A 22539-nucleotide genomic window follows, 5' to 3' on the forward strand; every position below is an offset into this window, starting at 1 on the left:
ACAGTTAACTCTCCTGTGGGTAGCAAGGTGTTAAGTATGTTAACATCTTTTTCAATTAGGGTCTATGGTCTGAATCCAACGTGACTCCACAGCGTCATTTGAACGAACCACAGGGTTTTGAGTTGTGGCGACCAGCAGTTGCAGACTCATGGGGTCACGTTAAGGCAAAGAAATTGGCCTAAAGTTAAAGAGGTATAAAATATATCAACAAGACCAGGATGTTCCCACGCTTGCTGCTATACAAACACTTTGTCTCCGGTTTATCTGTTTATGTGACGCAAAATTTGTATTACAGCCAACTCCCTTTTTTCTGATTTATGTATTGTGCCATCTGAAATGTTCATTATTTGAAAAAATGTTTTACTAAAACAAGAACCTTTTTATGTTTCTTATATGCCAGAAGAATTCAAAAGACCAGAACAAAAATAAAGTTATTGTTTTTGGACATGAGCGATCTTAATTGCGAGTTAAATCTGAAGCTACTGAACTCATTCTTAAAAGACAAATCAAATAACATTAAATTGAATTATTCTTAATACAACCTCACAACTGCTTGTGCTAGATAATATTATAGCGATCGGTGCAGATTGGCTGAAGCATGATTTAAGCAGTAAGTTCGTCTTTAATGCCTCAACTTTACCACTTGTTTGAGAATTTAAAAAACACATACAAATTCAGTTACCACATCAAGTGAGCACATGTTTCCTTTACAAATTCTTTTATTTCAGCATAATAATAAGAAGCCTCTCCTCTGATTTTCATACAGTTGAAACTAATTGGATCACAAGGGTACATATTAGTTAGCCCATTTTACAATAATCATTGTAACATTTTTTTAGGAAGTTATTCTTATGCACTCATTTTCCTACACAAAATAATCAATATCAAGATCCTATCTTAACTGAGGACCATAACTCTGCATGCAAGACTAATAAAGAAAACAACTAATCTGTGATAGCTACTGTTATGCTGTTGTTCATCTAATACCATTATCAATATAATTTACTACAAATACCAGGGACTTTGTATAAGAAAAAAAAAAACATTTTCTTGTGGAACTACTGCGTCTAATGTCAAAATTACTGAACAAACTGGGCTCTCAACTGTACTGATCCAAATTGTTCTGTCCACTTTCTGTCAGGTTGAGGAGAAATAGGCTTTGTCTAAAACCTAAAATCTAGTACAGTCTGAAGGAAAAAAATCCATCTCTTTTTTGTCTTTTTCCTTTCACTCCAGTGTTTACATTTTCATCAGAATAAAAAAAGGTCCTTGAAACAATCATCAAAAATGTGATGAGAAATTCTCAAATTAATCATTTGATCCGTCTGAAAAATTAAACCTCAATCTTATAAACAAATGATTTGAGACTCAAGGATTCTATTGCCTTTTAACAATGCGATTGATAATACTAAAAACAATAAATGACAAAAAGGTATTAACAAGTGACGTCAACTATATACTGTATTGCCCTTTATCCATTCGTCAGTATGTGCTCATGCCAGCCTTATCCCTTCCACAGACTTGTAATGTGTGTTTCCAGAGCAATGTAATGCATTTCTCAAACTTTATCCTTTCACTTCAAACTAAATCCCCGGTTTGTGCATATTTACACGTCACACAACTTTGTCTTGATACTTTTGGTGAAATGTCCTCAACTCATATCTGAAACTTAAAAAAAAAAAATCAAACACAAACATCTGTTCATATAATAAATCAAAGACCAAATAAAGTTACCTGGGATTTCATGTCTACTTAGTCTCATCTTAACCTTTAAATTAAAACAATGTGTAAATCAAATCAGACTGCAGTCTCCTAAAATCTCCCTTAAAGGATTCCTGCCATCGCTCTCTGTTATGACGTCTTAATATGCACATGTTCCGTCTGGTAGACTAATCCTCCCATCCAGCACTGAATCTGGGTTGAACAGCTCAATCAGGACGGTGCCATCACTAACTATCCAATCACAGAAAGGATCAAGTTTGAGAAATTCCCCAACAGGCAGCACAGCGGCTCTGATCAACCGTCTCTCTGCCAATTACCTCCAAACGAGTACGAACAAAGTTCATCAATCTTGAAAAGAAATCGTTTGTTACAATATCATTTAGTACTACAATGATTATTTGTGTATCTGCACTTACTTAAGGCTAAACCCAATGACATGACAGACATCCAGTATTACACACCAACCACATAGTATTTGGATAAAAAAGGCAATTGTTAGTGTGAAGCAGAGTCAAGTGAGTGTTGATTCTGCTGTGGCCTGTGAGCGGCCAAAGCACTGCAGTGGGAAACAATTGAGCATTACCGACTTCTCACAAGGACTGTCCGACTCCCAAGGGCTCCTTTAGGATTATACACTGTGTAACACGACCCCAAATATTCATTACCATCGTAAAGACAACCTCTTTCGACAGGAGAACACGTCTTTTGTAGCTCCACTAAAGCCATCAACATTCTGTAACCACGACGGCTTCAAGATAAAAAATAAAAACACAAACCATGATGATGAAAGGCTGTGCCATCTTAGTAAATACATCTGATCCACAATAATAAACAGTTAAGAAAAAAAGGCAAATGAAAAGAAAACAAACAGGAACACACTAAGGCCACGAGATTCTGTATACCCCCACTAACCTCACAACGTGAGTATCTGTACAAACAACATAATGGGACTTCAAGTGGCCAACCTGCCTTATTTTAGACCAGGATCTATGGACAGAGCTGAGAGACAGTTTTCTATTAAGCACTGGAGATCTCTGTATACACTGAAAATATACACAGCTGTAAGTACAATAGCGTAACTGAAGTGGAGGACTCGCTAAGGCTGCCATCTTGTGCCATTTCCTGAGTCATCAGCATACACAGAACACAACGTGCAGGTCGCCCTCTCATCCACATCTTGGAAGTCCTGGTTTACAGTTATGAAGCACTGTCTGATATTCCTTTTTGTTTGTACAGTAACACTCGTGTTCAAGGTTTCGCTGAAATAGTGGGAACGGACCGTGTTTGACACAATTTAATTTCCAGTTTCTTTCTGGCCCATTTTGTGCATAAAAAAAAAAATCATCACTCAAGCCCCATGGTGAAATGATAATTAATATTTTCAATTATTTACACTAGTAAATCATTAAGACTGTACCTCCTGTGAAGGTGAAGTCAAGGTAATCTTCATTAAGAACAGACGCTACTTTTAGTGAAATGTCTTATGTGTAACTTTGTTACCTGCAGAGTCAAAAAAGATCTGGTCCGCGAGACGTCAACACAATGGTTTCCTTGTTTTACAAAGGGGGGATCCGTTGAATGTATTTTGACCTAAGTGACAATTCTTCTGCATCAAAATGGGCCACATAAGGAAACTTAGAAAGAAGCTCTAATACTTTTTTCTCACCACTTCATCCCATTTTGTTGCCAAGACATCAGGATAAACAAACCCCACTGCCCTTCCAGAGTACCACCGAATGCAGATATTTTTTAACAATAATAAACCTTTTTTCTTTTTGCAAAAATGAATTAGATTAAGTACAAAACAGGACCACTGTTCATCACAGAAAAGTCTAGTCTTTAAAAAAACAGGGAGGAAAAAAAGGAAAACACAGTAAAAAGTCAACAAAACAATAACACAAAATGTCCCTCTGTCATTAGTAATCCCAAGACTGGAGCTGCAAGATCAGTCTGTGCTATAGTGTGGCCCCACTGAGCACAGAGCTGAGAAAAAGAAACCCTGTGGCTTGTCCCTTCTCTAGCCGTGTGGTGGATGTAGGGAACGTGGAATGTCAGACCGCCAGCCGGCCTGGAGGGGGATGCAGAGGACTCCAGGTTGGGGGTGCGGGCGGGGGTTCTTGGGGATATGGACGTGGTTCGCAGCACGGCTGGTTCTCTACTTTGGCTACGTTGCGACCCTGGCATAACCGCCGATGCCGCAAAAGCCGGTCTGTCCGAGAAAAGTTCTTGAAACACAAATTGGACAATTCAAGTAAATGTTGGAGTAAATGTGTTTAAATAGCATTAAGAGAAATAAACAATAAAGACAAATCTAATGTAAAAATATCAAGAAACTAATCTTCATGTTGCAAATTTCATCCATACAAATGCAACGACTGAATTTAACCCATTGAGACCGGATGCAACATTTGTAAAAACATGCGAGTGTATAAACCTCTAAGACTGGGTGCAACATTTGTGCGCTTCTCCCTTTAGAGCCGGATGAAATGTGCACTTCTCAACCACAATGTTTTTGTTTTTATAACATGTGACAAATTAAATACACAGTAATTCACCGATATACTCATGGAAAAGGCAAAATGCATTATGTTAAAAAAAAGCGTTCCTGACAATTTAAGCAAGGGAGTGCTATTGAAGTAGAATTCAGATTTATATAAACAATGAAATCAACAATAAAGAAATTTGGGCCCAGAACTCTGCAAGTTGCTGGCTTTATTGTTTTTTCTGGGGTTTTTTTTAAGTTGAGGGCTAAGGCCGTGATTTACAATAAAATCCTAACATTTAAACCATCAATGTCTGCTCCTCAGAAAACACTTTGGTTTTAGAGTGCGTTGTTATTTGGCACCTTAGGTCTTAATGGGTTAAACAATTCAGAATACCGTAAATGTTACATTAGGGTCAATTCATTTTCTGTCCATACATTCATACATACCTGCTGGCACCGTTCACACTGGTAAGGCTTCTCCCCACTGTGGACACGCTTGTGTCTCTCAAGGTGGTAGCGCTGGATAAACCTCATATCGCACATGTCACAAGCAAATGGCTTCTCTCCTACAAGAGCACACACACATACAGTCAATGCATCAATTTTAGCGTCTTGTACCAACACATAGGGTGCAACTTTCTAATCTGACTTTGCAGAATACATTTTCCAACACAGTTGGAACAACACTGCCCTATCAGTACATTTTACGTGTAGTTTCAGCAAATGGATATTCTACAAGGCCTCGTCATCAACTCATTATGTGTAGATCAGAGTGGAATTTCTTGTTTTCATGGCTTAGATGTACGTAACATAGAAGCCCCTAAAAACTGGGGCAAGTATTTTGAGGCTGGTTCAACATCCCATCAAATGACTTGACGACCCAAACTCGAGTTTGTTGTGACCCCGTTCTGTTGCAAGCGCCAGAGCCTTTCTCAGTAAATGAGGGTACGGTGAAGGAACGCATACCCGTATGAGTGAGGCTGTGTCTCTCCAGGTGGTTACGCTGAATAAACCTCATGTCACACATGGAACAAGCATACGGCTTCACCCCTACACACACAGAGCAATATATTAGCCCTACCAGCCACATGTGCAATACATACAACTGTAAAGCTCAAGGTAGCACTAAAACACTGCTAATAACTCTTTTAATTGTATGTATTTTATCTGCATTTACTTATGTTGAAGTGTTCAAACATGCAACTAAAAATACAGCTAACTTAAATTTTCTAAACAAAATACGAAATGTAACATGTCAGGATTTAAAACAAAGACAACAGGACTTGTTATTTGTGCTGTGTGAGATTAATATGTAAATTATGGTATATTTGGTCTGAATAATCATTTAAATCCTCACTTGACACAGCAAAAACCTACAATACCAATTCAGCATTCTCTCATCCATTACATCTAAATTTACAACACAAAAACATTAACAAATAGTTTAAGTCATAGTTAACTTTTCTAAAGCCGTTTCTACTTTTAAGATGGAGTAGAAAGATATAAAACGACAAACTAATGAAATCATTTAAATATCAATTGATAAATGGTCAGGTGATACAGCAATGGCCCCTTTTTAGTAGGGTAGAAGTAATTTTATGTGCTTTTAATGCATATTGAATTTCGAGAGTCTGGATAAATAGGAAATGTGCTTTTCTGTTTACGCGTAAAACATTAAAATACACTTTTTTGGGTTATTATTATTATAAGAATTGCAGTCTGGACAGAGTAAGGACCAGTGTTCCAAAGTGGAACTGGAGTCAAATTAAAAAACATTAAAACCCAACAAAATCGCAACTGTATCCTTTGCTTTCTTCACATTTTAGTGTTTCAAAACGTCTGATCAACAATAAACAGCATCTAACTAAACGGATTAACTGGAATTTAAAACCAGAATATTGGCTTTTGGATCCTGACCTACACGAGAATGAGTTTGAGCAAAACCATGGGTGTGTAACACACAATAGATTCACCCTATCTGCAATTCTAGAGGACAACTATAACAATAATATATTAAAGTAATAGCAACTAACCTGGCCACCCAACAAAGTACAAAAACGTTTTTTTTCCTAACCACACAAGCGTATCCCTCATATTAGCACAATTTAAGGTAACTGTTGATCTGTATCATGTGAGAAGGGTCGGTGCACGGACCCATACCCGTATGAGTGAGGCTGTGTCTCGCCAGGTGGTAGCGCTGAACAAACCTCATGTCACACATGGTGCAAGCAAAAGGTTTCACACCTGAATGTAGAGCATCAATACATTATTTTCAGGACTTTAGTTTCTGTTTCACAATCCATCAATCAGTTATGTACTTGAAACATCTAATTACAATTGATGGGTTGTTAACCACTTGAGAAATTTTCCTAAAAAGTAAGCATGTTGACTTAATATTTTTTCTCCAAATCCAATTAAATTGGCATCAAACTGAGTTGATCAAATTAGTAATCCACTACTTAACACATCACATGAGCTGATGATGTCACAGTCCTGTATTCATTTACATGTAAAGGTTTTACTTCAATGTTGCATTTACGTATATGTTGTGTGATACTATTGATCAAGACAAAAGTAATATTTACTTTTACAGAATATTAATAATAGCCTCAGACAGTTGTATCTGGCATAATGTAAAGACAGTCTGATTTCAGTGACATGGGTAGGGTGGGCGGACGCATACCCATATGAGTGAGGCTGTGTCTCGCCAGGTGGTAGCGCTGAAAAAACCTCTTGTCACACATGGTGCAAGCGTAAGGTTTCACACCTAAACGCAAAGTAGCAATATTATATTACTTTACCTCACTTTGCATTCTTTACCATAAATACCTGCGCTATTGGTTATTAACCACACATGTGCCAATTAATGCTAAAACATAAAGATATGTCAAATGCTTCCTTTCTGCAACACTTTATTTTACCAAAACAGCTACAAAAGTCATTGTTTTAGCTATATCAGAAATAAAATTGATTGACTATCATTAGAGTTGCAATTACAAATCATTCAATACCTTTAATGTACCTCGTTTAAACAGCCTATTAACTCAGGTAGAATTTAAATCATGTTAATAAATGACCATGTATTTGGGTCTTTGAAATTACGTACCACTGAGCAACTTAACTCCAGCACATGTTTCATGTTTGTTTTATCTTTATCACGGATGAATGAGCCTATTAAAAGAGGGCTGCGGAATTCTTTTTTGAAAAGCTATTTTCTAAGAATTGTGATAACTAAACATGTAGTTGAGTTTGAAAGCAAAGGATGAAGCCAAATGTGTTTGTGCTGCTGGTTTTTAGGCTTTTCAATTAATTATTTTGGAAGGTGCCAATTGTCCAAGAGGGAATGTATTAATTCTAACTACATTATTCTAATTGTAATAGAAATGTCTTTCACAAAGCAAATTCTTGGTGCTTGAAAGGTTTACACACAAATACTTAATGTACTCTCTCTTATATCAAACTTCTACTTTGAAACCGTTTGAGCTGCTGATATTGGCGCAATAAAGACTAAGTAATAATGACCTACAAAATGTGAGAAGGGCAAATGCACTGATGCATACCCGTATGAGTGAGGCTGTGTCTCGCCAGGTGGTAACGCTGAACAAACCTCATGTCACACATGGTACAAGCAAAAGGTTTCACACCTAAACGCAGAGCATTAGGGTATTATTTTCAGACTTGAAACTTAATTTGTGTTCACAATCCATCAATAAGCAATACACACCTAGCAACTATGAAGAATTGATGGGTTGTTAACCACTTTTTAGTTCTATGAGAATGTCTTCGGGAAATTATTGCTCATTGGTTTTTTTTTCTCCAAATCCAATAAAGAATACTTCCAATTCCCACATCCACAAATAAACACATCACATGAGCTGATGATGCTGCAGTCCTGTCTTTACACACTAGGACTTAATGGTTGCTTTTGCTTCATGTTAGTGAGGCTTGACCAAGAAATTGTTCTACAGGTAAGTTCAAAAGATAATTGACAATTGCTTTAAATGCCTGACTTTGTATCTGGCATTATGTAAATACAGTCTGATTTCAGTGACATGGGTAAGGTGGGCGGACGCATACCCATATGAGTGAGGCTGTGTCTCGCCAGGTGGTAGCGCTGAAAAAACCTCTTGTCACACATGGTGCAAGCATAAGGTTTCACACCTAAATGTAAAGTAGCAATATTATATTACTTGGCCTCACTTTCAATTTGGCTAAATTTTGAAATTAATATCTATGCTATTGGTTATTAACCACACAATTGCCAATTCATGCAAAAAACTGAAAACTTTAAAAACAATCCTCTATCCTTGTTGTGTTGTAGTTACCAACAAACATCAGAAGAACAAAATAATGATTCACAGTTATGCTGCTTTTCTCATATGATGATACAGACTCTGAAACTACTATATTAAAACTTACTGCATCTTGACATTTGCCCTAAACATAACAGTTATATGACTGAAGTGTTCACTGTGCACACTGATTTCTAACACTGAATGTCATGGGCACGGTGCACGGACCCATACCCGTATGAGTGAGGCTGTGTCTCGCCAGGTGGTAACGCTGAAAAAACTTCATGTCACACATGGTGCAAGCATAAGGTTTCACACCTAAATGCAGAGCATCAGAAACATTAATTTTGTGTCTCTGCCACTAAGAAAATAAATGATAGAATAAAATAAATCTGTACTTCATCATTGAAGAATACCAGTCTGCACTAAATTGATATCTGTGGTTAATAACCAATGTTAAACCCTAAATTTACTTACAAGAGTACAATATAATATGACAAGTTATAAATTACAAAGTTCCCAGAAATCTAAAAGGCATTTACACAATACATGAGATGATGTCGTCGTCTAGTGGCCATTAACAATTAAAGTATATCTGATCCATCATAATCTGTGTATGAATAAAGATATTTAATGTTAGAACGAGCATTCAGATGTTGCAGCATCCTAATCTTGGGACTGGGTTAAGATTAGCAAACGCATACCCATATGAGTGAGGCTGTGTCTCGCCAGGTGGTAGCGCTGAAAAAACCTCTTGTCACACATGGTGCAAGCGTACGGCTTCACCCCTATGCACACAAAGCACCAACTTTAGCATTTAGAGATTCAACTGCCAAAAATGATCAATGCTAAACTTTACTAAATGCTTAGTAAAGTTTGGTTGCACTCGTCAGCGCTTTGTTTCCACTGGAAAATCCAGCATGATTCAGAAAACTGCTATTCCAATTGGAAATTAAATTTTACATCTGATTGAAGAACACCATAACCGCTGAAGATCGATGATGAAAGTTCAGATTCGGGAAAAAAAAAATAATTGTGTAGACCGCAACATGAGCTTATTTTCAAGACTAAAAACCAAATGACCAGACAATCAATTGAGGCAAAATCGAGGTCCCTAATGGACAAATTCCATCAAGCACAAAAAGCATGTTAACTTTTTGAATGATACCAATAGGTGCTTGTGTTCATGTAATTTCCACTACAGATTTTTTCACAAAAGGTTTGGTCACGCTGATCACAGAGGTTAGACAATTTTAGGCAGTTGGTAAACAACTATGAACAACACATTAAAAGGGACACATTATGCCTATTTCCAGCTCTATATTTTTATACAGGAACTATATCAGCGTACCAGCGTGTCAGTCTGGAATAACAGAGAGGACAGCACAGAGATCTGAAGAGTGCAAAGATTCCCACAAAACATCTGTTTGAAAAATAGCATGTCCATTAACTGCTTATAACATGAGAAAGCGGTGGATTCTGTCTTTCAGTCACAATGTGCATGTAATCATTTTTCTGTATATTACCATTAATAGTTGTTTGTGTGGGAAATGCAATATAGCGCAGAATTAAGTGATCAACGGAAAATACAATGCTAATGTTGCAAGTAGAAAGTTATTCTACTGTCGCAGAACATTATTCAACTGTGGTTATTTCCATGCTCGGGCACTGCTGGATTACCATATAAGAAATAATGACTTAAATCTGACCCATGTCTAATATGGTTATTGTAACACAAGATAAGATAAGAAAAAAGCATAATGGGTCCCCTTTAATATTAGACATTGGTTTGCAGAGCAACTCTGATTTAAATTGATTTATAGTGACAGACAATACTCAGAAATCATCATACAGAAGATAGCTTATAATTAAAACAACAACTTTGCTCTCACTTCAAATCTAAAAATTATACTGTCATATTGTCATTACACAAATCTCAAATATAATAGCAAATAAAACTATTCAGAAAAGAGGATTATGTGTTATTTATTCATCATTACTTTGAATGTGAAATGACACAATGACTCGACCTTATGAGATGTTTGGCTTAAATATAAACTTAAGTCCCATTAACATCAGCTGAAACCCTGCAGTGTTTTTACCCCACACAGGTGAGCTGCAGGCTGTGACACATCTACAGCTGCTCCACAGTGAACACCTTTCTTGACCCAGTTTGACGCAGTTTTTGGACAAAGTTGATCTTCGCTCACACAACTTTAATATGCATTAATAATGTGAACGTGTAATTTAAGATGGGGAATGGTCGACTCCAATTGACTTCAGTCATAAGGGTAATCAAATTATCCTCGTAGTCAAGTATCAAGTATAAAAATAGGAAAGAGATCTTAATGTGCAGTTACGTTTTAATCTGCAGGTCACAGATACTTTGACATATTTTAGGTGTTCCTCTTTTCCATTATACTTTTTGTTCATTTGAGATTGTTTATTAATCATGTAGGCAAAAAATTTTGAAATTAAAAATGATTAATTATGCAATGCTGTATTGTGTCAAGGTAGAAACTTGCAGCAGATTTTAGTTGATTCAAAGTAAAAGTAAAACATAATGTAAATATATTAATGCTTGCAGAAATCTAAAACCTAAACAATTATCAATGATAAGCAATATATCTTTATAAAACTACAAACCAAAGTGAAGAGACTTTTTGCTTCATGGTCATCATGTCATTTCATAGGCAAAGTCTTTGCAGTATTACATTATTATGCGCATGCTTATGAAGCTCCTTGTAAATGTGACATGAAACATTATCACTTGTCAATACGGTGACAGAAAGCAATACAAACTCGAGTTTGAAGCAGCCATGTAAACATTAATGTGGGCACATGCTGGACCAAAATAGAGGAGAAAGCGGGTTGAGATGATACGTACCTGTATGAGTGAGACTGTGTCTTTCCAGTTGGTACCGTTGTATAAACCTCATGTCACACATGGTACAAGCATATGGCTTCACCCCTAAACAGAGCACAAGAAAGTTAGATGTACTTCAACACACTGACGAAGTTCAATTCAGAATGATAGTATTTCAGGTTGCATGCTGTGTTACAAAGTTGCATTACACTGAAGAGTTCAAGAACCAGCAGACCAAGAGTCATGGTAAATCATAATTCAGAAAAAACAGGGTTTACAGGTTGCTATTCAGACAACCTTGTGCATTATTCAGTGACCTGCTAACTTAAAATGCTTTTCAGTGTAATGCTCCTTTTAATAACCATGTAATATAATGCTCAACATGCAGCAGTACCATTACAGTGTTAATCAGAAACTGATCAGAGAGTCACTTTCTCAGTGGACAGATTTCCAACAAAGCCTACAAAATTATCTATTAAACATTTTTGAAAGGGAAGTCAATTTACCAACAATGGCGTATTATGGATCATATATAGAGGGAGTTATCAATACAAACAATCATGTGGAGTTTTATATCAAAGGTTTCATTCTGAAAGGGGAACAATTAATTCAAGCATACCCGTGTGAGTGAGGCTGTGTCTTGCCAAATGGTAACGCTGGAAGAACCTCATGTCACACATGGAGCAAGCGTATGGCTTCACCCCTAAACGCACAGTACCAAACTTTAGAAAAGACTTCTCATCAACTATATACACAACATATGTCATTTTACACACGAGTCAGTGGTATGTCATTGCAAGGTCTATGTATGTTCATGACTAACTAGTCTATATATACACAAGATATAAAATGTGTCAACCCAAAAAGCAGTTAGCAAATAGATAAATGAAAAACCTACAAGTTCTCTAATCTTACATAATCAAGAATATTGAGTAGCACAAATTACAATTTACTATAGTCTCACAGGTAGGCAATGCCTACACACAAGTGAGAGGGATAAGTAAAACTTATACCCGTATGGGTGAGAGTGTGTCTTGCCAGGTGGTATCTCTGGAAAAATCTCATGTCACACATGGAGCAAGCATATGGCTTCACCCCTGCACACACAGAGCAAAGTATTTTGTAAAGACAACACAATGAACTGAACAGGACACACTCACTTATATCATGTATCCAGACATGCCAAACACAGTGGCACTTACATAACTGAACACTACATGTATAATACTAACATTTTCTTATCTCTCTGCGGGGTCTATAATGCTGACATGCATTGAAAAGGATGAAAGTGTTTATTGGTATTAAAAGTTATTACTACAGATCACAATGCTGCCTTAAAGCGTCAAGTCAAAACCAAAACGGCATCTACAGCATGCCCCAGTGTTTACATCGGCTTCATGCCTATGTGTATTTTAAAAACTAGACTCAAATCAATTTATAACAAAGGGGACAGATAAACTTCAGTAAACTGGGTATTTGGGCTCTAAGGTAACAAAGGGACAGATAAACTTCAGTAAACTGGGTACTTGGGCTCTAATGTAACAAAGAAGGGCAAACCCATACCCGTGTGAGTGAGGCTGTGTCTTGCCAAGTGGTAGCGTTGGAAAAATCTCATGTCACACATGGAGCAAGCGTATGGCTTCACCCCTACACACAAAAAGTATGTAAATATAAGAAACAGAAAAATAAGTTTCAACAAATATCCATCAACTCTTCCTTTCAAATAAATCTTGCTTCTACATTAAACCATCAGCCAAAGTAGAAAAGTCATCAGGGGTTGTTGTGTATTCAGGTGCTGCACAATGTATGCATGTATTTACATGAGGAGCTTAAAAAAGTTTTATATTCTTACAACTAATACATGTCTGGATACATCTTTATGTTTATGAAAATGTGAATGTTAGCGGGTTACCTTAAATCTCAGTTTTTACTGCTGAGTTAAAAAAATCTCACTCTATCAAGTGCTTTGTGATAATATGTTGTGATTTGGCACTATAAAAATAAAACTGTACTGAAACGTTACTTTTAAAACAGCACAATCTAATGAACTCGAATAAGCAGACGCGTACCAGTATGAGTGAGGCTGTGTCTTGCCAGATGGTAACGTTGGAAGAACCTCATGTCACACATGGAGCAAGCGTAGGGCTTCACCCCTACATACACAAAGTATCGGCAGATTAGCTATGACAATCCTTTTGCATCAAAAGGCACACATCATTCAGAGAAGTTACACCACTCGGACCTTGCAAACATTATACATTCTAATCAAGCTTCATGCAAAGGAGCGATTTGTTTTGCCTCCAATTGGTAAACGTGTCTTCTGATATGGGGAGCATTCATTTTCAAATTATCCACAATACATCATGAAACAGAACAGCAACACAATATATGAGCCAAGCGTGTTTAAAAGGTAGTCAACATCGAGATAGCAACAAAAGCCTAAGACGGTGATCATACTGGGCAGCTGAAGCAGAAACATTAGCACACTTTTCCACCTCTCAACATCAGCTTACAGCTATATGGTGCACATCAATTCGACTTATGGTGGCATGAAAGCATTTGATGCTTTCAAATGTTACAAGTGTTTTCTAGCACTCAACTAGCACGACTTTCAAAAGCTTCCAATCTGATCTCCGCCATTAACAGCAAAAGCACCTGCTTTAAGCAATCACACAATGAATAAAATACAAATCTTAAATTTAAAAAGCCAGACAATTACAGTTTAGAAACAAGAGTTGTGCAGCCAATAGTCTGCTTGTAAAATAAGTGTGGACATCAAAGGACTATTCCCATAATATACCATGGCCTCAGTTAATCAGCTACTGCAACATGACTGGTCAGTGCAGGAGTAACAACAAAACCGTTGCCCACTATTAAACATTTATTTTTAATTATTTGGTATTTTGTAAAAATAGACATATTTTCCAAAATCCAGAGTGAGCTTTTCTCCTGAAGAATTAGATCCTTCAAACAACAGTATTTAGATAAGATTTTGTCGCCTCATTTTGACCACTCAACCCCATCTCCTATACTTTGGCTGTGAAACCATGCTGCTTCCTTCAAAAGTACTCAAAGCTCCTCATCCACAATAATAGTAATTAATAAATAAGCTGTCTGAACTCTTCAGCTCTGCGAACAAGGCAGCAGCAGAAACTCTTAACCAAGAAAATAAAAAAAAGAGAAAATTGTGTTTAACAGCAATGGTACAAGATGGATAATACACTTTGAGGGGTCCACAGGAAAAGGTATTTATTAAACTTGTATGGTAAAATGGCCAATGATTCTACATGTCTATTTTGTCTGGATTTCCAAATGATACATGAATGAGAACAAAAACTTTTGCTGAGGAAAAGGTGACTTTAAATGCCGCCTCTCCTTAGTAAGAAAGTGACCTAGACAAGACTAGGTCATTAAATTAAGTTTCTTAACTTGAACTGGGTACGGTAAATGGACTCATACCCGTATGAGTGAGTCTGTGTCTCTCCAGGTGGTAACGCTGGAAAAACCTCATGTCACACATGGGACAAGCATACGGCTTCACCCCTACACACACAGAGCATAGAATTATTAGCTATTCAGTCTATCAAATAAGTGAAAATGTGACAAAAATACATAATTTATTATGTGGAAAACAGAAAGAACAGATGCAGTGTTGCCACGAAGAGCTACTGAGATATAGGAATAATATAGTATATTTGGAATAATATGGTATATTTACATATATATGCCAACTGAGTTGGGTAGATTTGCATTTCTCTTTATGAATACTGGGCCAGTAGACACTGACTTGGAAAAACGAGGTTGGAAGTTGACTTACCCACAGTGCACACTTCTTTAAACAATGAAAAACAAAGAATTTTGTGTGAAAGGGTGCAACGCAAATACTGAAACTATACATAAAATGTTTTTCAATATACTCCTCACTTTTCATTTTATATAAACAATTAAGAACATAGTCCTTTGATGTCCATGCAGTTATTTCACTGACAAAGTAATAATTACATACAAAAGTGATGATTAATACATGAATAAATTTATAAATCTTGCATTTTGTGGCCTATGCTTTGAGCCTTTGACATACATACTTTGGGGTCCACAAGTTAAAGTCCACTTTTAAGTCCACTATCAAAAAGTCTTCCTGATATGTCTATTGTCTTTTTTCAGCAACTGAAATCATGCGTCTTTCTCACTTGTCTTGATGGAATACTGTGCTGATACAAATCAATAATTTAGATAAAAGAAATTCACTCATTGCATTAATTATTTTGGTCTTTCAGCTGAGAAACCCATAATGTTGACAAACTAATATAGCCGATGTGTTGCTACAACCTGGTCCTGAACTTAAAGTTCGACAGGGACTGCATGCTGAAAAGATTTTCTCATGTCAAATCGTCCCAAATAAGAGCCAGTATGGTCGAACAATGAGGGGGGGCAGATGTGGTTTCCTATACTTGTGACTACAAGCAGCCGTGACTAGGGATGAAACGGTTACTGGTTTTACATTTCACCACATAAAATTCCTGACGGTTAGCATTACTGTGTGAAATTTCAATTATCATTATAACCCCAGTTGATTACCAGTGTAAAGCTCATGTTGAAAACTGTCGAGCATCGACCACAGTGAACAAGTGTCCCACACAGAGGCGCTTGTGCAGCATGCAACGTGGGTTTGTTATGTGCATGTGTGAAGTTGACTTTGTTTGATTTGCTTGAGAGTTTTGTTGTGTATTTAAACACATTGAATAAAATTCCAAGTGCAGCATTTGTTGTGTGTTATAAAAGGAGCAGCAGGATGGTCGGGGCTGTAGCCGCAGAACAAATGCTAACATCCACTGTCGCCAAAGTGCATGCGTTTAACAAACACTGATTTATGTTCCGACTCTAACATTTGGGGTTGATGTCAACGACGTAACACAAGTTGTTGACCTTCAATAAATAATGAAAATACTATCATGGTTTTTATTGGTAATGTATAGGTCAATATAGAACTTGGTGAAATTACTACAGTATGTGTATCAGTAACTTTTGAACATTTACAGCACATCTTAAAAATACTGTGATTATACTGATAATCGTGATCATTTTGGTCACTATAATCGTGATACAAAATGTTCATACCGCTTCATCTCTTTCTGTGATACAGCATTGTGAAGTGTTGTACTGCACACAGTGCTTATGGGGCATGCAACAACTGCTGGATGGAAGAACATGCTGGATTATAAGCCTGAGTGAAGTTATGCTTTAAAGTGAGCACAGCATATAAGGAACAGTGTATCAGCTCATATCTTTGCAAGGCACAACAGCATTTGCATCAACAATGCAACTCCAAATAATGAACAACCTCCTGCTTCACTTATCAACTAAAGAAGTTAAAACAAATGGTCAAATATGTGTCAAGCAATATCAATATATCACAGCAGAGGAAGAAGAAAGTTGTTATTACAGACAAATCTAAACTTTGCAATTAGCAAGAGATTACAACTACAACAAAAAACCACAACAAATGTATCCCTCTAAAGATACCACAACTCAACAGCACTATATGTTTAGATATTTTTGAGAAAAGGATAGAGTTTTTAATAGTGGACTCTGGACTATTGGACCGTACTGTGTTGAATCATTTTAAGAAATAAAATGTTTGGTGTTGAGGGATCAACATTTGTAAAACAAATACTGTGCTTTATGGTCTGAATAGATTTTGGGGGTGGGCTTTGTTGGAAATTACTGTCCACAGACAAAATGAAACCTGAGCATTTGTCCATTGACTACAGAGGTAGTCAGATTTATGTTGTATGGGTACGGTTAAAGGACGCATACCCGTATGAATGAGGCTGTGTCTCTCCAGGTGGTAACGCTGAATAAACCTCATGTCACATACGGCACAAGCATACGGCTTCTCCCCTAAACCGAAGAGCACCAGTTTTAGTCAAAGTCCCCACAGATACCACCAATTAGCTGTGGGGCAAAAGCTATTACCAAAACAAGGTTTTTAAAGCAGGCCATTGAAAATCCTTACAGTAGCTGCACACTCCCAGATTCAGTCCAACTCAAGCTCTCAGGGTCACTTTCAACAAATGACTCATGTATTCAAGCAATAAAAGCTTTTTGGCTTAACTGTGAATGCGAATTATTCTAAGCGTGACCCATACCTGTATGAATGAGGATATGTCTCTTCAGGTGGTATCCGCTCCTAAATGCTCCATAACAGTGATCACAAATAAAGTTTTTCTGCACTTTAGATGATGGACCGTTCTCATCTCCACCTGTGCCCTGAGGACAGTAAAGAATAATGGTTCATTATTTGTTTCTCATCCCCCCCTTGATAACGCACTAATATAAATAAATGTACAGACCTTTTTACCACAAAAAAAAAAACAATGGTACACGTCTCACACGTACCCACCCAGCTGCTCAGAATCGGATGAAAACATAAAATTCCTCTGAAATTACATTATTTTATTTTTAAATGTGCATATTGAGTATTACATACAACAACATTCTTTAGAGTTTACCCCAAATGTTGTTTTGTAGATATTTTTGACGTTTTGTAATTTCTACATCCCAAATTGTCTTTGGCATAATAAGCAAGACACCAAAGTTTTTTCTGCTTTTTTACTACATGAAATTCACATCTAAATTGAGAAATACCCCCCAATTCTTCCAATGGCCTAATGCCCTCACGTTACAGCTCCCCCTGCTATGCACACAACTGCAGTTATTGTGCTCCGCTTCACTCTGCTCCCCTCCCCCACTTTCCTCTCCAGAGATCCTCCACCCCCTCCACATCTTCCCTGAACTCCTCCCCCCACCCCCACACAAACAAAATGAGCACACATGAAGGCCCAGTGCCATGCGCACTCCAATATAGTCAAATGCGTTGACAAAAATGTGTGCAAGCAGCTAAAGACGTATTTCACGTAATAAGATCAAATAAATATGCACAGAAGAGACCATTCCCCATTTAGCGAGCGCACCCACTGACCTTCCCTCCCCTTCCTTCTTGTTCTCTCACTTTACAGGGCGTCACTGATTTCCTGTTCTTTTTTTTCTGCTGCATGTCCTCGTTGGCTCTCATCTCCTTCTCATCCAGCAGGCGGGGAGCTTGGTATTCACCTTCCTTCCGGATAAGCTACAGGGCCAGAAAAAGTCCATTATTTTCTCATTTCATTTATAAACAAAAAATTTGAATCTGAACATGACTCAAATTAAATGCACCACTTTCGGCTGCATTTTTGCCACTTTGAGCTGAAGAAACAAGTGTTGAATAGTGTAGGTTTATAGATTTCAACAATCAACACATGATTTAAAATAATCAGCCATATATTGTGCTGGTTGGGGCAGGGATTTGTTAATAATTAACAAGAAAGCTGTTCTCAGGAATAAGGACAATGAGCTATGTGATGCCTCTAAAACTGTAACTATTTTTAATTACATACAACCCTGCAGTAAGCCATATAGTGAGATAGTTCTATATATGCCATTCAATTTATCTGCTAACACCTGAGATGAATTCAGAGGTAAAGTTTTTCAACAAAGACATTTTCATAAAGCCAATGTGTTTACACCCTTTACAAGATCAAATGCATAGAATATAACCACCCTATTTTTACTCTGCATTTCAAAAATGGGTGCTAACCAGGGGTGGACAGCTCATTCCAGAGGGGAGGATCATGTGGCTCTGGGGACCACGGTCAGGTCCGTCTCTCTGCTGTGGTACATGGCCAAGTGGAGCCATCATTTTTTTGGGCGGAGCAGCCATGGAACTGGCCTGCATCAGGGCCATACTGGAGAGGACAGCTTCGCAGCCAAGCAGCCCCGCCTACAGAAAAACAACAAAAAAAGAAGACCACATTACCAACTGTATCAAACATGTAAAAACAGTCTGCAATTTGAATTTACAACAAAACTGCTAGTTACGTGGCATTTAACAAGCTAGTCATCATCGACAACATCCTGAGTGACACATGACTGCAGATAAAGTTATTGGTAACCACTTTGGTGTTTTCAAAACAAACCCATTTCATATGGTCGCGGACTGAGCTGCTGGGCAGATGTGACATTGCTGTGGTGTATGTGAGCGCAGGGACAGGGGTGGGGACAAGGTCATCCAGAGATCCGTCAGTCAGGATGGTCGGGCTGGTGGGAAGCCACACCCACCTCACTCATCTAGCATTAAAACTGAGGAAGGAGGAGGATGTGGATGAAACAGACAAACATTAAATCACAACAGCATCACTCGCTGTCTTTATCATTACACACTTCATTAACTCCAGTTAGGATGGGGATTTTTCACAATGACATTTAAACATCGAAAACATAACAGGCATGAATATTCTTCCCTATCCACGTAACCATGTCAGGAGACAAGGTTTTTCTTCATACAAATTAGTCAGAATACTTACCTTGACAAACTGACAGTGTTTACTAACTGCCAATATTTGATCAATGATACTTTATACTGCTTTTGTAATATGCTTTTTGTTTAGTTTTTTCTCCCTTTCAGAGCTACCCTAGTTGACCATGGTAAGCAATTAATGAACATCCATAATTATTTGCTTCTGTGTAGCCCCTATACATCAGTACAATCTGACCGTATGTACATTGTGATTGGGAATTTAACTGGGTATCCTACCCCCTTCCACAACAAAGGTAACAAATATGTAACCATTACTTAAATTTTCAGCAAGTAGCTCCTTTCCATTGACAGAAGGCAAGTTTCCATTTGTTTGTTTTTTTACTCGTGTAATTTTCAACATCAACAACATGCATGAAAACAGAGTTAGAGAGCTGAGAAAGCAGCATTGAGGCCAGTGACTTTATTATGGTGGTTGCTTTTAATAAATTTCTTTGGTCACTTCAAACTAAATGTGTACGGAACAATGTTAGCTTGAATTGCGAGTCGGAGGCAGACGGAATTAGTGGCTGAGACGAGCCTTCATTGCATGAAATCATTGTTGATAATGGGGCCCGACTAGTGTTTGCACCAGAAAAGACGCAGGAACTAGCGTGTCCACTTAGGTGGCATCATTGTCAATTGGAGCCAGAGCTGATAAATACCTGTGACTATTGTAGTCATTTGACTCGAGATTGAAAGCTGACCGCACCATTTCCCGCTGAACACACAAGCTGATGTTAGTGGGTGTTGGTGAATTTTTGGTCCAGAAAAAAAAGTGATAACAAATGCACGTCCTCACAAGTCACAAACCAGCCAAAGAACCTTAGATCAGACAACTAAATGTGCAGAACCACTTCTAACAACATTGAACTCACCCCTAAAAGACATAAGAAAACCCAAAACACTTTGTGTAAATGACTGTTCTCTGCATCACTCAACCATAATGTAATCACACCGACAATGTTAAAAATATATATAAATATTTCAATATCTATATTGGTTTGCAGAGTATTCAATTCGTACGTTATGTTTAGGGGCTTATTTAAGAATCCAACTCAAAATAACGAAACATGCTCTGAAGAAATCGTCCAAACCTCTACCACACACTTTTTACTACGTATTACGAAAGGGTATCTAGCATTGACTGTGGTCGAACCTCGACATTAACTGTGGAAGCCTTCACAACCTACGCGGTGTGAACCCATGCTAACCTGGTCCTACGCTTTTCTTTCTGACATGGGGTTTGTTAACTAGCCCGTTACGAGTAGGCCGTTAACGTAACGTTCTTCGAAGACACTTGGCTCGAACTCATGACCACTTTCCCTACTTCAAAGTACGTTTTACCTGTGTCTGTTCTGCAGTCCAACTGTGGCACAAGTTAACTGTGGGGCCTGTGAGCCATAATAAAAGTTTACGATGGGCAGAGGTGCAGTTAAACGCTACAGTGCTTTAACCAGTGGTTAGCGAGCTAGCGTTGCTAAGAAAAATAGACTGCGGGCGCTAACATTTGCTAACGCTAATGAAAAGAAAGACGAGTATAGTTGTTCAATTGGCTTTCGTCGAGTAGTTTAATACCAATAACACTATGTGGTTATGTATTTTACCCAGTACTGGTGGAACTGGCCCTCGCACCACCACCACCACCCACCCTCTCCTTAAGTCTGCTGATGTTGAACAAGCTGGCTAACTCCAGCTAGCCAAAAGCTAACTGCTCGCTGGCGCCCACGAACACTACATCGCTAGCAAAAGAGCCCCCCCAACGCCCACCTGGTTACCGCCACGGTACGGTGGTTTCACATCCGCGTATATCTCACGGGCTCCATCGATTATATATTTTCGCCACGATACCACTTTGAAGACACAGCCTCAACTGGCTCAAGACGAGATTGAGCGATAAAGACATTCGTGATGGCCGTCGCTGCGAGAGCCTCCCCCCTCCCGTCCCGACGCTCCAGCTAACGTTTGTTAGCCAGCTAGCCGTGGCTAACGTAGACGCTTGCGATATTCGGTGAAACCCCGCACACGCTGCCATTCTGAGCATCATCTTCACACACACAACACGCTCGAGATAACGGGGAAGCGAATGCACAGTTCAAACTCACGGAGCATCGAGGGAAGAGACGAGAAGACGTGTGTGTATCTACCTTTTAGCCTCACGCCTCCGACGTTTTTTCAGCAGCGTCTAGTTTACAAACACAGGAAACGCCACAGGATGTAACCCACTCCCCCACACGGCAGCAGCAGCGGAGCCTCCTCCAGCGGACAGAAAGGGCTCATCCTCGGCTGTCTGCTCCCCGGGAAACACAGAGCGTCGCTTGATGGAGCGAAAAAAAATAAATATATGTCGTTAATCCATGTGTGTGCTGCTGCTGTAAAGGTTTAACGCCCACTTGAAGGGGATGTCGATGTTTGCAGCGGCGCCGGCCTCTCGCAGTTTGACGACGACTGAAGAGGCGCAGATGAAGCGGAAGGAGTGGGCACTTACAATGACAGAAAACGGGGGCCGTGCACATCATGGACGTGTTAACGGTGGTGCCCACAACCACTTATCACATGTGCCCCGAGATAAATAACAATTATCTAAACATTTGATTGATCTTATCGCAGCCACTTCAAAAAAAAAAGTTTAATTCCAATATGATAAATAACGTGATAGAGCTCCTGACAAGCTGCTTGTTAAACTGGAGATGACGTCATTATTCATTTGACTCTGCACTGTGCATCATCTCTTTTTCCTGTGTCTGGCTTCGTTTACATGTTTGCCTGAAACCAGACAACA

General features: G+C 38.4%; 1 protein-coding gene across 50 annotated transcripts; it reads right to left on the reverse strand.

The window, feature by feature from the left end:
* Positions 1–1681: 1681 nt before the first annotated feature.
* Positions 1682–22240, reverse strand: znf740a (zinc finger protein 740a). 50 transcript variants are annotated; one of them, XM_034585828.1, is made up of 22 exons: positions 21905–22236; positions 19381–19543; positions 19002–19184; positions 18378–18494; positions 17515–17635; positions 17183–17266; positions 15183–15197; positions 14795–14908; positions 13435–13518; positions 12929–13012; positions 12379–12462; positions 11985–12068; positions 11387–11470; positions 9204–9287; positions 8734–8817; positions 8285–8368; positions 7768–7851; positions 6891–6974; positions 6368–6451; positions 5174–5257; positions 4655–4773; positions 1682–3947 (listed from the first exon to the last, which is right to left on the reverse strand). In XM_034585828.1, exons 2-22 carry the CDS (start codon positions 19423–19425, stop codon positions 3774–3776), a joined length of 1980 nt encoding a protein of 659 aa, XP_034441719.1. In that variant the 5' UTR covers positions 19426–19543; positions 21905–22236; the 3' UTR covers positions 1682–3773. The 50 variants fall into 50 exon arrangements, with proteins under 50 accessions (XP_034441719.1, XP_034441714.1, XP_034441716.1 ...); XM_034585823.1 differs by having other exon boundaries at positions 18348–18494; positions 21905–22234; XM_034585825.1 differs by having other exon boundaries at positions 18348–18494; positions 21863–22234.
* Positions 22241–22539: the final 299 nt, after the last annotated feature.

Source organism: Hippoglossus hippoglossus, chromosome 5 (assembly GCF_009819705.1).
Source record: "Hippoglossus hippoglossus isolate fHipHip1 chromosome 5, fHipHip1.pri, whole genome shotgun sequence".
NCBI classification, from domain to species: domain Eukaryota; kingdom Metazoa; phylum Chordata; class Actinopteri; order Pleuronectiformes; family Pleuronectidae; genus Hippoglossus; species Hippoglossus hippoglossus.